Source organism: Sciurus carolinensis, chromosome 4 (genome assembly GCF_902686445.1).
Source record: "Sciurus carolinensis chromosome 4, mSciCar1.2, whole genome shotgun sequence".
NCBI lineage: Eukaryota > Metazoa > Chordata > Mammalia > Rodentia > Sciuridae > Sciurus > Sciurus carolinensis.
The window spans coordinates 149,744,686-149,761,040 of NC_062216.1; the positions used below are offsets into that span (position 1 = coordinate 149,744,686).

Sequence of the window (16,355 nt, forward strand, 5' to 3'; positions counted from 1 at the left end):
GTAAAACTTAACACCAGTGTGTGTGCCCCAGGTCGTAGGCAGCACCGTATATACTGGGAACATTAAAAAATTCATGAGGTATTACAGAAACAGATTCCACAAATACACTTCTATTTCTGGGAGAGTCTGTTGGATTAATCCTACTAGGCTTTTAAATTTGTTCTTGGTTCCGTCAATTATTGAAGAGTAATAAATCTAAATCAGCAGTCCCGAGTCCTTACTGCCTAGGACAAGTCAAGCCTGTCCTATGACAGGTCATAAGTGGAGGGGGAGAGTTCATGATCACGACTGCACTCCATGCTCCTGTTTCCTGGAGGAAGGGAAAGGACTGATGTTGGTCCCCCCGCAGTACCAGTTTTGAGACCTGTGTATCACAGCCAGCAGCCTCAGGGCCATGTGGGAAGTCACTGTGCCTTGTTCTGTTAAAAATCTGCCCACGTGGCCTCTCTTATTAGTCTGTCACTGGTTGCTGACACCTGTGATGGTTCTACAGACACATTATCTTGACATGTCTTTTAAGTCCAGTAGCTAAATTAAAACCCCTCTGAGGTTCCATACCCACTACTTTCCTTCCTGCCCCAGGACCTTGGCCAACTGGTTTACCTTCCTCAACTTCAGGTCTTTTCCCATAAATGGTGGACAGTCCCAATGCCAGCCTCACAGGGCGGTTGGGATAAGTGAATTGTAATACACGGGGCGCTTCCCCCAGAGCTGGGCACTCGTAAGCAATCAAAAGTGGTCATATAGTATTTTAGAGTTTGGAAAATGACTCGTGAAGTGTTTGTGGTGGTGATAAGATATACTAAGACATGAGTTCCAGTCTTGCTTATACCTCTTTTTTTTTTTGGTAATGGGGATTGAACTCAGGAGCACTCGACCACTGAGCCACATCCCCAGCCCTATTTTGTATTTTATTTAGAGACAGGGTCTCACTGAGTTGCTTAGCACCTTGCTTTTGCTGAGGCTGGCTTTGAACTCGTGATCCTCCTTCCTCAGCCTCCCGAGCAGCTGGGATTACAAGTGTGCACCACCACACCTGGCGATATTCAGTCTTAACCTTCAGTTTCCCTCTAGCTCCCTGTCACCAATGTCCACTGCAAGTTCCCATTCCTCTTACCTCTTGGGTACTAACTTTGAGAGCCCAGAATCTGCCTGGCTTCTCACTTTTCTTCACCCTCCGGTCCTCTCAATTGCTCTCCGAATGCTTCTTGGCCTCTCATAGCCAAGGCTGCCATAGTAGAAACCACTGTGACTCTAAAGAGTTAATGTGTCCACTGGAAGAAGCTTCTCCTCCCTTCTGCCTGGTATATCCACAAGGCTGTGACCAGGAGGTTGGTCAGACCCATGGCAAGCCACAGTGAGTGCCCTTCAGGAGCAGAGCTGGCAACTGCTTTCCCTCAACTCCAATGCTGCTTCCATTGTCTCAGTTTCCTTTTCCAACTGGCCACTGATTTTTTTTACTGCCACAACACACAGTTGCTATGGTTTCAGACATCAACAAAAGGCATATGTCCCCATTTCTGTAGGAGGCCCCCAACCAGCTCCAAGATTCCTTTGCTACTGTGGAGGCTGAAGAATCTACAATAGATTTCCTCTCTCTGTGCCCCCACCCCACCTCAGAAACCAGCCATAGCCCTCCGCACATTTTGAACCCATCCAGAGTCTTCTCTCCGCCCCACAACAGCAGAGAGACTGTCTTCTCATGTTCTTAATGTTGGTTCCTTTGCACCAAATTCTTCAGATCCATGCTAGCATCCTGCACCCAGAGGCAACACAGCAAGTCGAGAGATTATTTGTGATAAACACTCCACTGAAATGCAGCCAAGTTGATTTTAGAAAGGCTTATACAGTTATTTGATAGCTTTTTCCTACTTTGAATGATAACACGAATTCCTTATGAGGGTAGTTCCTGATGTTGCAATAGAATACTGAATCAAACAAATGTTCTTAACATATTGCCTTTAAAAATCAAGTTATAGAAGAACATGTAAATACCCCTTGAAGTTAATTATGAATATAATCAGAAAAATGATCATCTGATAATGGGGTTTATAAGTAGCTTTAATTTTTGTTGCGTTTTTACTTCTCAAATTTTCTGCAGTAATCACATGTTATCTTTGTAGTCAGATTTTTAAAACAAATATTAAGAATAAAGACTATATGATGCAGCCACATCAAAGTTTATGGCAGCTCAATTCACAATAGTTAAGCTATGGAACCAACCTAGGTACCCTTCAACAGATGAATGGATAAAGAAAACGTGATATATATACATATATATACACACACAATGGAATACCTGCCATAAAGAATGAAATCATGGTATTTGCCATGGAACTGGAGACTCTCATGCTAAGTGAAATAAGCCAATCCCTAAAACACCAAAGGCTGAATGTTCTCTCTGATATGTGGATACCGACTCACAATAAGCAGGGAGGAGGGAAAAACAGAAGTTCACAGGATTAGATGAAAGGGATTGAAGGGAAGGGAGGGGAGATAGGAATAGGGAAGACAATAGAATGAATCGGACGTAACTTTTCTATTCATATATGAATACAGGACCAGTGTAACTCCACATCATGTTCAACCACAAGAATGGGAAGTTAGGGAAGGGTCAGGGGAAGGAAAGATAATAGAATGAGACAAACATCATTACCTTATGTACATGTCTGACATGTACATGTATGTACATGTATGACATGCATGGATTGACCCTCCTTCCTGTACAACCAGAGAAACGATAGTTGTACTCCATTTGTGTACAATGAATCAAAATAGAAAAAAAAAATTTTAAAAAGAATGGGGAGTTAAACTCCATATATGTGTGATATGTCAAAATACACTCTACTGTCATATATATCTAAAAAGAACAAATAAAAAAGAATAAAGACTATAACAGAAATAAGTGGGTGGCTCCATTTTAAGGAAACTAGCATTTCTTTCATATTCTGGTATTCTTTAGCAGAGAATTATTATGTTGGCCAAGTCTGTTTAACACCATGAATTTTATTTAGTCATATGCCAGCTGAGGGGTTGAACTGACAGGTCAGAAGCACTTTCCCATGCTAATGTCCTATGATCCAGAGTCCCAAAATGTTAAAACTATGAAGGACATGTATCACTCCACAGGTGGGCACTACACTTGGGTCCCTCTAATGACTCTATGACCATTCTCTGGTGTTTTGTTTTGTGTTCCCATGAGGAAGAGGACAGGTTTAGAATAGACATTCTCACAAGCCTCTGGCACCAGCTCTCTGTGGTCCTGGAATTAGACTATAGCTCAAAAATGGCATTGGAAGTGTTCATGCCTAAAGGTGGCTGGTTCTGGTAGTGGTTTGGTCTATTCTTATGAATGTCAATGAATGTCAATCAACTGAAGATGCTGAAGTGACCCAAATCATGTCATTGAGAATGCACGTCTGAAAACCCTGTTTCTAACGCTCTTGAAGCAGGGCAAAGACAAGCACAAGCACATAGCCGAGTTGGAGAACTGCCTCTCCTCTGTGAAGATCACAGACTTCAGGGGCTACGAGTTCTGCGGCTTGAAGGTAGGGTGCGTGTCATTTACAAAGTGGCACAGCTCTTCCTTTGTCTTTTCTTTCCTTGGTCATTATTTTAAGTTGTCAAAGTACAGCTCGCACAGGGGAGGAGCCCAGGGCTGGGCAGGAGACTGAGCCCTGGGAAATTACTCTATCTGCAATCAGGTAACGGCAAGGAGAGCCCCTTATAGGTCAGGAAATCTTTAAGGAAGTGTTACTACAGCCAAGCACCGCACAGTGATCAATAGCAGGCCGCACCTCTGGTGGTCTCCTCACCAGGGTCTAGTGACATCATCGCCACCTTTGTCTGCATAGGTACATGCTGATGTTCACACAGCTATGGAATCAGCCAATAGCACACTCCTCAGAACATACCTTAAGGGACAGATGGCTATAGCTCTTATACTATTCACCCCTCTGGGCCTCAGGGCCTCCTTTGCACAGTTAGATGTTTTGGGTAAGACAATTTCTAAAGGTCTCGTCCAGATTTACAACTCCTAATTCTTGATTCTTCAGTAGTTGATTTCAATGAGCTTTGCCAGTGGAACCTGGCATCAGACTTCTCGGACCTGGGAGGGTTCAAACAGGACTCATGAAGTTCTCAGGCATCATTCCAAGCAACGTCGGTTTGAATTTTTCTTCATTTTAAACTGCCATGCTTTGCATGGGGGGTGGGGACTGGCTTCCCCAGCCACAAGGAGAAGCCAACAGGGACACGGGGCCTGCAGGATTCCTGCCACGCACGCTGCAAGGAAAGCTGACAGCCGACAGGTCAACCGCTGGGGTGGAATGTTTTGTTCTCTCTTTTCTCCCCACGTGCAGGATAAGACCTGGAATGAAGTCATGGAAACGCGTCCGAAATGCCCCAGTGCTGGATCAGACTTGGGAAAGCAGGAAGAGGCCCTGTGGGAACTCTTCACGAGTGAATGCACTTACTTCTTGGACCATTTATTGGTTCTTAAGATGGTAATGCAGGCTTTAATTTTTGTAATACATGAAAAATACTAATTTGATTCTTTGGGAATTTGTTTTTCCTCTTCCATGCTAAAAATATAAAAGCAAGTCGAGAGATGTTTTCCCCTCTTTCTGAGGCGTTTGAAGAAAATGTTATTCATTGTTCATTTTTGTTTAGCTGCTACTTACTTGTCTCTCCATTTTTTTCTAAACATATCTTCTCAGGGTTAAATGAGACCTAATAAATCATCCCAGCTTCCCATCTGCTATCCAGATCTCACCAGTGTTAACACATCTTCAAATTTAGGAGCCCCCAGCCACCTTCAAGGCAGTCCATCCCATCTCTGGTGGCTTCCTGTCCCAGAGCTTGGGCTCCCTCCTAAACAGTGCCAGGTGAATGCTTTGGTCAGCTGCAGGGCGTGGTCGCAGATTTTCAGGACTGTCTGTCATCCATTTGCAATGTAGTCATTTGCAATGCTGTCAGAATACACAGTACATTCACCATGTCCTCTGTGTGAAGGGGCTGTGGGTGTCCATCAGGGATGCAGCCCTGATCTGGGGAGACGCAGAGCAGAGAATTCCTTATAGAAGAACCATAGAGCCAGGAGGAAAGGGAGTAGCTTTCTTCCAAGACGTAGGACAGGAGGGGCAATGTGACTACGAAGGTTGCCTCTGCCTGCAGCACCTTTGAATCCTGGGTGCTCACAGTGGAAAAAGCATTATCTTGGGAGACCTGAGTCCAACCCTGCATCTGCCTTTGAACTTCCATGTGACTGCAGGAAAGTCTTGTCTTCCAGATCCTAAACCAGGAATTGGCAAACATTTTTTGTAAAGATTCATATCTTAGCCCATTTTGTGTTGCTGTAACAATACCACTGGGTGATGTATAAAGGAAAAGAAATTAATTTATTTGGCTCATGCTTCTGGAAGTTGGGGTACAGGCTGAAGGGATGCATCTGGTAAGGGTCTTCTTGATGCATTATAAAATGACAGAAGGCATCATATGGCAAGAAAGGTCATAAGGAGGGAAGAAGGACCAAATTCACTTTCATAATAAGCCCACTTTTGAGATAATGAACCTTCTATGTTAGCAACAATAATCCATGCATGGCAGCAGAGCCCTCGTGGTCTAATGACCTTACAGGGCCACACCTCCAAACACTGTTGCATTGTGGATTAACTTCCCAACACATGAATTTCGGGGGGCAATGTAGAAACCATAGTAATCCAGATAGTAGATATGTCAGGCTTTGCACACCACGCACAGTGTTTGTGTTCATTGCAACTATTCCATTCTGTCATCACAGTGCAAAACTGGTCAGGAATGTTCACGACTGGGTCACAGCACCACCTACTTCACAGAAGCAGGTGGCAGCACAGATTTACAGCCTGCAGGCTGCAGTTTGATGATCCCTGTGCTAAGCTATAAAAAGGAAGTGACGAGGCCACCTCTGGCTATGCACTAGATCATTATGGTGATCAAAGCCATTTCCTTTGAAATTGGTTAAGTGCTATGCGAGTGTCAGTTGTTTTTATCTGTAAGATTTATTGCCAGTCGCTGCACTAAGTACCTTACTTAGCAAAATTTAAACCCCAAAGACACAGTATGAGAGAATTGAAATTTAGAGTCCATATTGGTTAGGATGCTTGTAGGAGCAGGTAACAGAGAACTAGCTTAAATAATACAGGATTTTATGGGCCCATGTGGCTGTGAAGTACAGAGGTGGGAGAGAATTCAAGAGTGGGTGATCAAAGGGCTCAAAACCAGGGACAGAATTTCTTTCCATCTTTCATCTCCACTGTCTATGGCACCAGCTTTATCCCATGACTAGCTTCTCTTCATCTCAAAAATGACTGCTATTCTTGAACTCAAGAAGAGAAAGAGAGAAAGAGGAAGCGGTGGGGAGAAAGAGATCTTCTTGCATTGAGGACAGAAGTCTTGAGATCCATTCTGATTGGACAGCATAGGTCACATGCCCACAACTGAACCCACTACTCTAGCTAGATAAGGAAAGGATGCTAATTGACCTGAGGTAATCCAGGTCTATCCCTTGGGATTAAGGACATGGCATGTATTTAAATATGTATATATACTTCCCTATACACAATCAATGAGTATCCCAAAGTTGCTTATGAATTGAAAATTTGAAACTCAAATAGTAAAATAAATATACTAGAGGACTCAGTATTTTTTTAAATGGAAAAATGTTCTGTAAAGCAATGAATCTTACAACAAAAAAATATTTCTTCTAAATTTTCCCAGTTGAGCTATTATAATGAGTTCTAGTTCTTTTTACAATTATCTGTTTTAAATGTTTAGACATTGACAGGTTTCTAGAAACCAGTATTATAAGGATTTGGGAAGCCGTAAGTCAGTGGTTCTTAACGTGGCCTGCAGAGCAGCTGCATCCAGATCACCTGGGAACTCATTAGAGGCACTTTCTCAGATTCCATCACAGACCTACAAAATCACAAACTCTAGAGGTGAAGGACTGGTTTAACAAGACCTCCAAGTGATTCTCATCCATGTTCAAAAACCACACACTGGTCAGGCATGGTGGCACATGCCTGTAATCCCAGCAAGTCGGAGGCTGAAGCAGGAGGAGCATAAGTTCAAAGCCAGCCTCAGCAATCTGTTAAAGCCCCAAGCGACTTACAAGACCCTGACTCAAAATAAAAAATAAAAGGGTTAGGGTTAAGTGCCCCTGGATTCAATTCCCTGTACCCCCCCCCAAAAAAAAAGACCCCATGTACTACACTAATGAAATAGTGTGGGGATGGGAATTGGAGGAGGTTAACCATCTCCAGTCCCATCTTTTCATACCTAGAATTCTTTGTCCCCTTGAAAGTGTCCCACTCTATATATTCATAGCATTCCTATGCCCATTAGCAGTTCTCTCTTCAGTTTATAGAATGAGGAGCAGCTTGTCTGTGAGGGCTGATTCTCCTTTCTTCCTTTGCTGTCTAGTTCCCCTGGTGTGTGAAAGAATTGAATCAAGTAATAATAACCAAGACTCCCTTAATGTTTTCATGAATATTTGATACCTTGATCCAAGTCAAAACATTCCACCACTTATCAGCTATTAACTCACTAATTCTCCATTTTTAATTCCCTGAAAGTAAAGGACATCAAGGTTTTGGCAGAGGAAGGAATCACGGAGAACACAGCAGGGGAGTTGTTTTGTTCTCCAATCAGGACTGTTGGCAATAGGAGAGCCCCTGGGACACCCTAGCCCTGGAAACAGCATGTCCGTTTGGACTGATCATATTCCACAGACATATTCTCAGGACTCACATGAGCAGCAACGTCACACTGAAGAGCACATCTCCAGTGTGTTCTGAAAAACTTAAATGTCATGATGTGTATGGAGGAAAACACTTAAGCCTTGGGAATACTGATTTTTACCTTGTTCTGTAAGGTTACACCCAGAAGGTTTATGTTTAAAGTTCTTATAAAGGGCATGCTTCAAATTTTAAAAACAAAAAGTAATGTACATTTATTTTTTTAAGATCTTTATGAATACATTAAAATATCTGCAAATTCATGAATATCTCCTGGATGTGGATTTATGGAGACTTTTTGCAAACCTGGAGGAGTTAACTCAGGTGAGCCAAAGTAAGGAGATGCCAGCATCCATGTGTTAAAATTCACCAGATGATCTTGAAAATCCATGCTTGGTGCATGAATGCAGGACTTGTAGTCCTTAACGGAAATTGAAATATGATTTATTCCATCTTCTATCCCCACATAATCTGATGATCAGGAGTTCAGATTTATAAGGATGGTTAAGCATCCACCAACATTTTCCATTAGAGTATAGATATTTGTTAACCCTCCCTTTTTCATTTTTCCACGACTATTTAAGAAAGTAGAAATAGTCCTAAGTTCTTCATCAGCTTTATGAATGTTTCTAAATGCTTTCTCACATATATTATAAATAAACAATATCTTTCAAAATGCAGGGTAGAGAGAAAGAAGGATTTATTTTTGAAAAACTTATAATACATATATATATATATATATATATATATATATATATATACACATTTCAGAGGAGGGGAAAGTAAATCTTAAATTTTGCTAGGAGATGACTTTGAAATGGGAAACGTGTGTAAGAATGACGTTTGAGGGTCATCAATTTTTTTATTCCTCAACCTACTCTTGTTCTCTTTCTCTCTGGCCCTAGACAAGCCTTGGTTTTGTAAACAGTCTTTTCAGCATCATTAAGGCTTATGTAGAAGCTTCTGAGACGTCACCATTGATGGATTTCATTTCTGTGCTCGCAAAGGTAAGATCCCTCTGAGAGATCTCAGCTTCCTGCAATGAATCCACCCACCTCTCAGGATGGTTGTTCATAGGTATTTGATTTTTTTTAGTTCCTGGGAAATTTCTTCCACTACCATCTCACAAAGGGACCATCCCTTTCTCCCCAATCAACATGTTCAAAAGTAACTTGCAGATTCTGTTTTCCCATTGTTACATCTCCTGCGGGTTTTATTGACACAAAGATCTGCATGCATGGAAAAGCCATTTCCAAGTCTGTTTTTTTAAATGATTTCAATTTAAAGCAATATTCATGGCAATAGTTTAGTGTTCGCTAATTACATGGTTGAGTTGTTCTTGTAACAAAAGTGCCAGTCTCTCAGAAAGGAACAAAATAAACTCTCAAATCTATCAATACCCTTGATAATATTTGTTTGTGAAATGAGGAGAAAAGGAAAAATCTGTAGGCCTGGCTTGATAAGTACTATTTATTCCTTGAGAAGATATTTAGACCTCATCCTCCACCTATTTTTTACTTTTAACTTTTTAATCCAGTCCCTATCTAATGTTATTTGTCAAGATTTGAATTCTTATGCTCCATTTAAAAAGCCATAGATTAAGATTTATTGAGCACTTAGTAAGTGCTATGTATGAGGGTGATATTCTGTACACAATATGCAAAATTAGACAAGCTTCATGCCCTGGAGGAATTTTCAGTCCAACAGGGAGAGAAATTAATCCAATAATGGGGCTAATGATTATAGAATCAAATTGAGATGAATGCTGCAGAAAAAAAAACATCATAGCTATTATAAGCATCTAACAAAGGAAACCTTCCATTTTGGGGTAGTTACTGGAAGGAAGTGCTTCCTGGAAAATAATACTGAAGGTGAGATATTAAAAAAAGCGGGGGGGGAATTTTAACAAGGTAAAAATAAGCAGGATGTTAGATATGAAATAGGCAGATCCTTTAGTGAACTTTGAAAACAGAGTTAAACTTAAAAAACTGAAAAACAAGAGAGATTGTCAAGTTTGGGGAGTCAGTTAAATTCTCAAGCTCTCTCAGTTCCTTAAAAAATCAAAAAAATTCTAAATTTAATTCTTAGTAAATAGTCTGGAGAAATATCAGCTTCTCATTAAAAAAAGCGTTCTAAAGGATGAGATATTAATAGACTCTTTATTAAATGTCTCTAACACACTTTCAAACACAGAACTTCAGAGAGATGTTCCAGATTTCTATAGTTTTAGAAGCCAGGAGAATTAAATTTATGGGTATTTTTGAGGAACATTTGATGAAAAGGTGAATGTCGTTACTTTAATCACTTACTACCAACACAAGCTTAACCTCAACCATCATGAGCACTGAAATCAAAGGCAGTATTTGTCACTGGGCACCATGTGGGTTTTTAGTACAAAAGGACCAGGCCAGATGCAAACTTCACAGATCAGCTCAGCACAGAGTGATGCCTCTGAGGGACCCATTTTCCTGGTGGAAAATGAGCAATCATCCAAAGGGGTTGGACTAATATAGGTTACACTGAGAGGTGACTCAATTAATGAGCATGTCAGTTTGGGCTGTCTTTACTGGGCCAGATGGAGGGTGTGGGGTTAGTGAGTGTAGGGTCAGTGGTCAGTACCCAGGATTTATCTTTACTGGGCCAGATGATCAGTTTAGGGTGGAATCAATACTTTGGCCACTTCTCAGAAACTGTCATTCAGAGTTGATGGGAATTTCCTCCCAGGGGCCTGCCTGTCTTGTCACTGGGAAAGACGGCGACTCCCTCATTCCTTCTCCCTGGGCCATATCATTTTGGGGTTTGTCTTTTTCCATATCCAACACAGGTTGTGTTGGCCTCAACAAAGCATAAGTGGAAGTAAAAGGGTGAATTAAATCAAGAAGTCCTAAATAGAATTTTCTTAAAATATGGGAGTCGGGGAGAGACTGTATATTGAGGTATTAATTTTATTATGGGAATACCATATTTTTTTAAAGAATGTTTCTTGTGGAGATTCCCTGTTCAATTCACACAGCCATAGCTCCTACATGATCATGGGGGCTCCTTTGCTCTTCCCTGTTCTAGTTAGTGAGAAAAAGGAGGTCTGCCAGGCTTGGGGCTCACCCTGACTGGCGTTGGTTCTCCTCCTCTTGCAGTATTTCCGAGGGAGCCTCTGTCAGAGCCACCAGACCTACTGCCTGAATTACTCTGCGGCTGTGTTTTATCTGGAGAGCCTGCGGCAGAGAGATGACTTCAGCATTTATTTAAAAGTAAAGTACCACTTTATCTTCTTTAATATTTTACCTAACACTCTTTGGGTGTAAAAAATACTGGGAATTATTATACCCAAATTTAATGGGAAAGAAGAGAACTAAGCGATCTGAAATACATTATAACTGTAATTCTACTTTCTTTGTAAATACAGCCTCCACTTCTCACTTAGGAATTTTAGATTGTATACAGCTGGAAGCACGCACAACATCATCCAATATACCTTTTCGAATTTTGACTGGCACATGAGATGTATTATTTGGACATTGGTAGAAATTGGTGCCTTGTAATAAGACAACCAGAATAAGAATGTAAGCTTTGGGGGTGGCTAGAAGTTTGGCTCTTGTAGGATTTGGTCCCCGCAAAGTCCTATAGCGCAAAAAGTAGAAGCACCATTTACGTTGTGTTCTGCAGGAACACGCCCCTGGAGTAGCTCACAGAGCACAATCTAAGTGTCGCTCCTAGAATTGTGCATCATGGTATCTCTGGGTCCCAAAAGCATTAGAACAAAGACTTTCTGCTAGGGGTCTTCGGGTGTTCAGCATTTACTAATAAGCAAACCAGGAACCAACTTTCCTTGACTTCTCTTGCTCCTTTGACCCTTCCTTTGTCATTCCAGTAGCCTCAATTGTATCTTTTCAGTAGCAATCCTGAGAAAATGGTCCAAACCCTCCCAGAAAACCCTCCTTTCCCTGCAGCTGTAAGAGGCTGGGAGGAAAGACAGCCACTGAGTTCCCAGTGACTCAGCTCTGAATCCCTGGGCCTTTGCCATAGTAGCTTCAGCGTGCCAGGAAGCCTGGGTGTGGCAGGGATAAGAAAAGGGAAATGATCTTGGCGAAGAGAGTTGAACTTATTTTTGTTGCTTCAGCCTTTCAGTATTTTCTTTGCTACTCAAACTGAAAACTGAAAGCTCCTTAGATTTCCAAATATGTAGAATAATCAGGCTACAAATGTTTTCCCTGGAAGCAACTAGAGAGGATTGGGTCATTTCTCTCCCTTCCCAGCTGGGGGGAGAGGTTAATTTAGCAAGGTCCAGCTACCATTTTCAAATAACTGTGGAAAAATCCCACATGAATTGTGATAGAGAAGGATGGTTTACATTAGTATGTGAAGCACATATAGCATCCAAAGATATTGAGGGAAGGGGGCAAAGGACACCATGCTGTTAGGGTAACACATGAAGTTTTTAGAATGAGAAATGCTTTACCAGGCACTTTTCTCTTTTAGTTGTTAGCACAAACCTATGATGTTGATGATATTGTTCTCATGGCTCCCTGAGGGTCAGAGAAGTTATACTCCATTTTCAAGTTCACGCACGTAACCAATAGGCGGCAAATAAAGCACCATAAAAGTCTTTAGGCAAAGAAAGATATATTTATCCTGATTTTAACATTATACAATGTATGCCCACAACACAACATCAAAGGGAAACCCATAAATATGTACAATTTTTTTAATGTTTCTCTATCAGCTAAAATAATTTCAATTTAATCTCTAAAAAAATCCAACGCTCTTTACACTCTCACCGTTTCCAACTCCTCAGGGCTCTTTTCCATCTCCAGGATGGAAAGTATTAGCCTCGTGAAACAAAGGTGTGGGGTTTGGGGGAGACTCTGAAGGAGCTAGAGAGGAACCTGCTTTCCACAGCCCCATAATACAGAATGAAAGGGTCCTTGCACACGCTAAGAGTGGCCAGGCTTGGAGTCCTTGCACCATGCTCTGTACCAGACATCAGAGATCTCTTTGTCTCCAACAACTCAGCAGAATTTGATATTATTCCCATTTTCAGGAGCTTGGGCAGATCAGGCAAGTTGCTGTAAGTCATGTCGTTCTGGGGCACAGAGAGGACTCACAGTCAGACCTGTCTGAAGCTGATCTTCATTCTCTCACTATGCCCTGCTATGAACATCTTCCTTAGAGAATCTAAATTTATGTTGTATTGTGGCTTAAAATTGGACTGCGAATGCACTGGGGTCTATTTGCCCTCTGCACCATGTGAGACGGGGCTTGAATGTATATACATTACATACATTATCCTGGGGCCAGGTCCTGGTGCCACTAGTGCAGCTCAACTAACAATAGTTAACAATAACAATCACTGCCGGGCACAATGGCACTCCCAGCAGCTCGGGAGGCTGACCAAGGAGGATCCCGAGTTCAAAGCCAGCCTCAGCAAAAGCAAATCACTAAGCAACTCAGTGAGACCCTGTCTCTAAATAAAATACAAAATAGGGCCGGGGATATGACTCATTGGTTCTGTGCCCCTGAGTTCAAACTCTGATATCCCCCCGACTGCCAAAAAAAAAAAAAGGAATAACAATCACTAACAACAACTAAGAACTCCAGAACTCAGGGAACCTGGAACTCTAGAATTTCAGGATGTTACAGGCACTCTTCTATGCTTTTTGTGTGGATTATCTCATTAAAACCTCTCACCAACCCAATGAGGTACTTACTGTCATTATCTACATTCAGCAGATAAGCTTGGAAGAGCGTAAACTTCCCACAGTTCCAAGGATATTCACCGTCCCAGCCCAATGCTGTGTCCCTGTTTTAGTCAACTTTTTCTCTGCTGTGACTAAAAGATCTGACCAGAACAATTGTAGAAGGGGAAAAGTTTATTTGAGGGATCACAGTCAGAGGCCTTAGTTCATAGAAAGCCGGCTCCATTCCTCAGGGCTCAAGGTGAAACTGAATTCATGGTGGTAGAGTGTGGCAGAGGGAAGCAGCTCACATGACAGTCAAAAAGCAGAAAGAGTGACTCCACTCTCCAGATACAAAATACATACCCCATAGCCACGCCCCCAATGAACCACTTCCTCCAGCCGTACCCCACCTGCCTCCAGTCACCACTCAGTTAATACCATCAGGGATTAATTCACTGATTAGGTTAAGGCTATGACCTCATCACTTCTCCAAACCTTCTTGCATTGTCTCACAAGTGAGCTTTAGGGGGACACCACATCTAAACCATAACAGACCCACCAAGACATATTTACTAATTTTCGCCTGTTAATCCTTACATTGGTCCCTAAACCATTGGATATATATTATTTTTTAAAAAGGAGCTGCCATTGATCTAGATCCATTCATGAAAAGGCCTTTTATGTTCAATATCTCTTGAAAGATGTTCTTTGATTTCCCTAATGGACATGAAAAAATAAAGAGAGATGAAAGAAGAACTTAGAGCTTTCCTTTTATAATTTTCAACCAACGATTTTTGCTCTCTTCTGAAGCCTTCTAAAACACTAAAGGCTTCTGATCCCTCTGACTCTTCCTCCAAGTTACCTGTCGCTGATGCCTCTGGCCTCCTTGCCTCTATCTGGAGGAGGTGGTGATTTCAAATTGACCCTGACTACCCTGAGTGCCGGGGGGTCAGTGCTGCTCCTCACAGCATGGCAATTTGGGGCAGTGGCCCAGGGCCTTGTGTTTTGAGGGGGTCCCTAACTACTGCTGAGAAATCAGCTACTGATAGCTCAGGTATGGCTGCGAATCAGACACTCAAGCCACGCCCTCCTTCCCGCCCCTTCTCGCCAGTTGCCACTTGCAGGCAGCATTTCCCCAGCCGCAGCCCTTGCTTCCTTCTCCACCTCTGCCACCCTAGGGTGAACCGCAACCATTTGGAGCTGGATGAGGACTCGGAGATCATCTAGGACTTTCCACCACGTCACGGAAGAGGGAATTGAGCTCCAAAGAAGGGCAGGTGGTCCTTGTATCCTGGCTCCTGGAGCCCCAGGCACCCAGGCCCCATGCTCATTCCCACGAGCACTGTGTGCGCTCAGGGTGCGAAGGAGTTCCCGTGAGGAAGCGCTGACTCTTTTCAAAGGACATACCTGGCTGAGGGGCTGGGACTGTAGCTCAATGGTAGAGCGCTTGCCTTGCAAGTGTGCGGCACTGGGTTCCATCCTCAGCACCACGTAATAATAAATAAAGATATTAAGTAAGTAAATAAACTTACTGTCCATCTACAACTAAAAAATATTTTTAAAAAGAAAGAACGAACTACCTTGATAAAGCTGCTATTGGGGCCGGATGAGAGACCCAAGGACAAGGTCAAGCTCTGGAACCGCCAGTTGCTAAGCAGAAAGCAAGGAGGTGAAAGGGGAGGATTTGGAGGGGGGAGAGGCAGAAAGCACACACGTTACAACGAAGATAAAATAACGTAGGGGGCTTGGGGGTGGAGTTGTGTGCTATGTATTCAACCCTTTCTACAACCCAAAACCTCATACTCACAAGACCCTTGGCATGAGGGGGCTCACAGTGAAAATGGACATAAGAAATCAACCGCGGGTGCCATGACTTGAACGTCTGCCCCACTGTGAGATGGTAAGAGGTGGGAACCCAGGAAGCCTTTAAGAAGTAACTAGGTCATGAGTGCTGTGTCCTCATGAATTCTATTAATTCACTTAAGGATTAATGGATTAGTGGGTTTTCCCAGGAGTGGCTTTGTTACAAAAACCAGCTCTCTGGCTGGTTTGTTCTCTCACCCTGTGGTACCCTGAACTGCCCTAGACCCTGCAGAAAGCCCCAGCAGCAAGGTCCTCACCAGATATCACCTTCTCACCTTGGGCTTCCCAACATCCAGAACTGTAAGGAATAAAATTTTTCTTTATAAATTACTCAATCTTGAGTATTCTATTACAGTCACAGAAAATGGACTAAGGCAGAGGGGCGGTGATTGACCCATGCTGTTCAGGGAAGAAATGGTGTGTGGAAACAGAGCCAGACAAAGCCATTAGAGTCTCAGCATTCATAGGTTTGCTCATATCCAGGGGAGGGCTTCGGATTTCCATGGGCCATTGGATTGGCAGGAGTTTGCACCAATTGTACCTAGATTTCCGAAATGCAATGACTGAAATTTGGGTATAGAGACATGTCTGGGGAAGCAAAGGGAGCCCCCCACAGTGTACCTGGTCCACCTGAGGACAGCCCTGAAGCATCAGAGTCACAAGGAAAAGGAGTTCACCTAGGCAAGGACTGAGAATAAAGATGGAAATTAGGAAAATATTGAGTGTAAGGTCAGGATCCCTGCTGCAGCCAATTTTGACTGCCAGTACAGACCACCAGAGACTGAGAGCTTAAAACCACAGAAATTTAAGGTTCCCCATGGTGACCTCATCACCTCCCCAAGGCCCCACCTCATGATTTCATCCCACAGGGGTTAAGATTTCAACATATGAAATTTTGAAGGGACACAAGCAATTCTGCTCATATTAATTCCTTTGTAGCTGAACTCAGGATCAACTGGGCATAAGCAGGTGGGTAAGTGAAAAGGAAGAGAATACACCCCCAATAAGACTCCTCAAGGTACCTTTCAGCATAGGAGCCAGC

General features: G+C 42.6%; 1 protein-coding gene across 3 annotated transcripts in view; it reads left to right on the top strand.

Annotated features, from left to right (window-relative positions):
• The window catches only part of Plekhg7 (pleckstrin homology and RhoGEF domain containing G7), a 64,514-nt gene that overhangs the window by 28,940 nt on the left and 19,219 nt on the right, over positions 1-16,355 (top strand). For all 3 annotated transcript variants that reach the window (XM_047550082.1, XM_047550083.1, XM_047550084.1), the window contains 5 exons: positions 3,450-3,548; positions 4,362-4,505; positions 8,004-8,099; positions 8,681-8,782; positions 10,910-11,023. In XM_047550082.1, the coding sequence (XP_047406038.1) occupies positions 3,450-3,548; positions 4,362-4,505; positions 8,004-8,099; positions 8,681-8,782; positions 10,910-11,023 (555 nt within the window). The remainder of the gene's footprint in view (positions 1-3,449; positions 3,549-4,361; positions 4,506-8,003; positions 8,100-8,680; positions 8,783-10,909; positions 11,024-16,355) is intronic.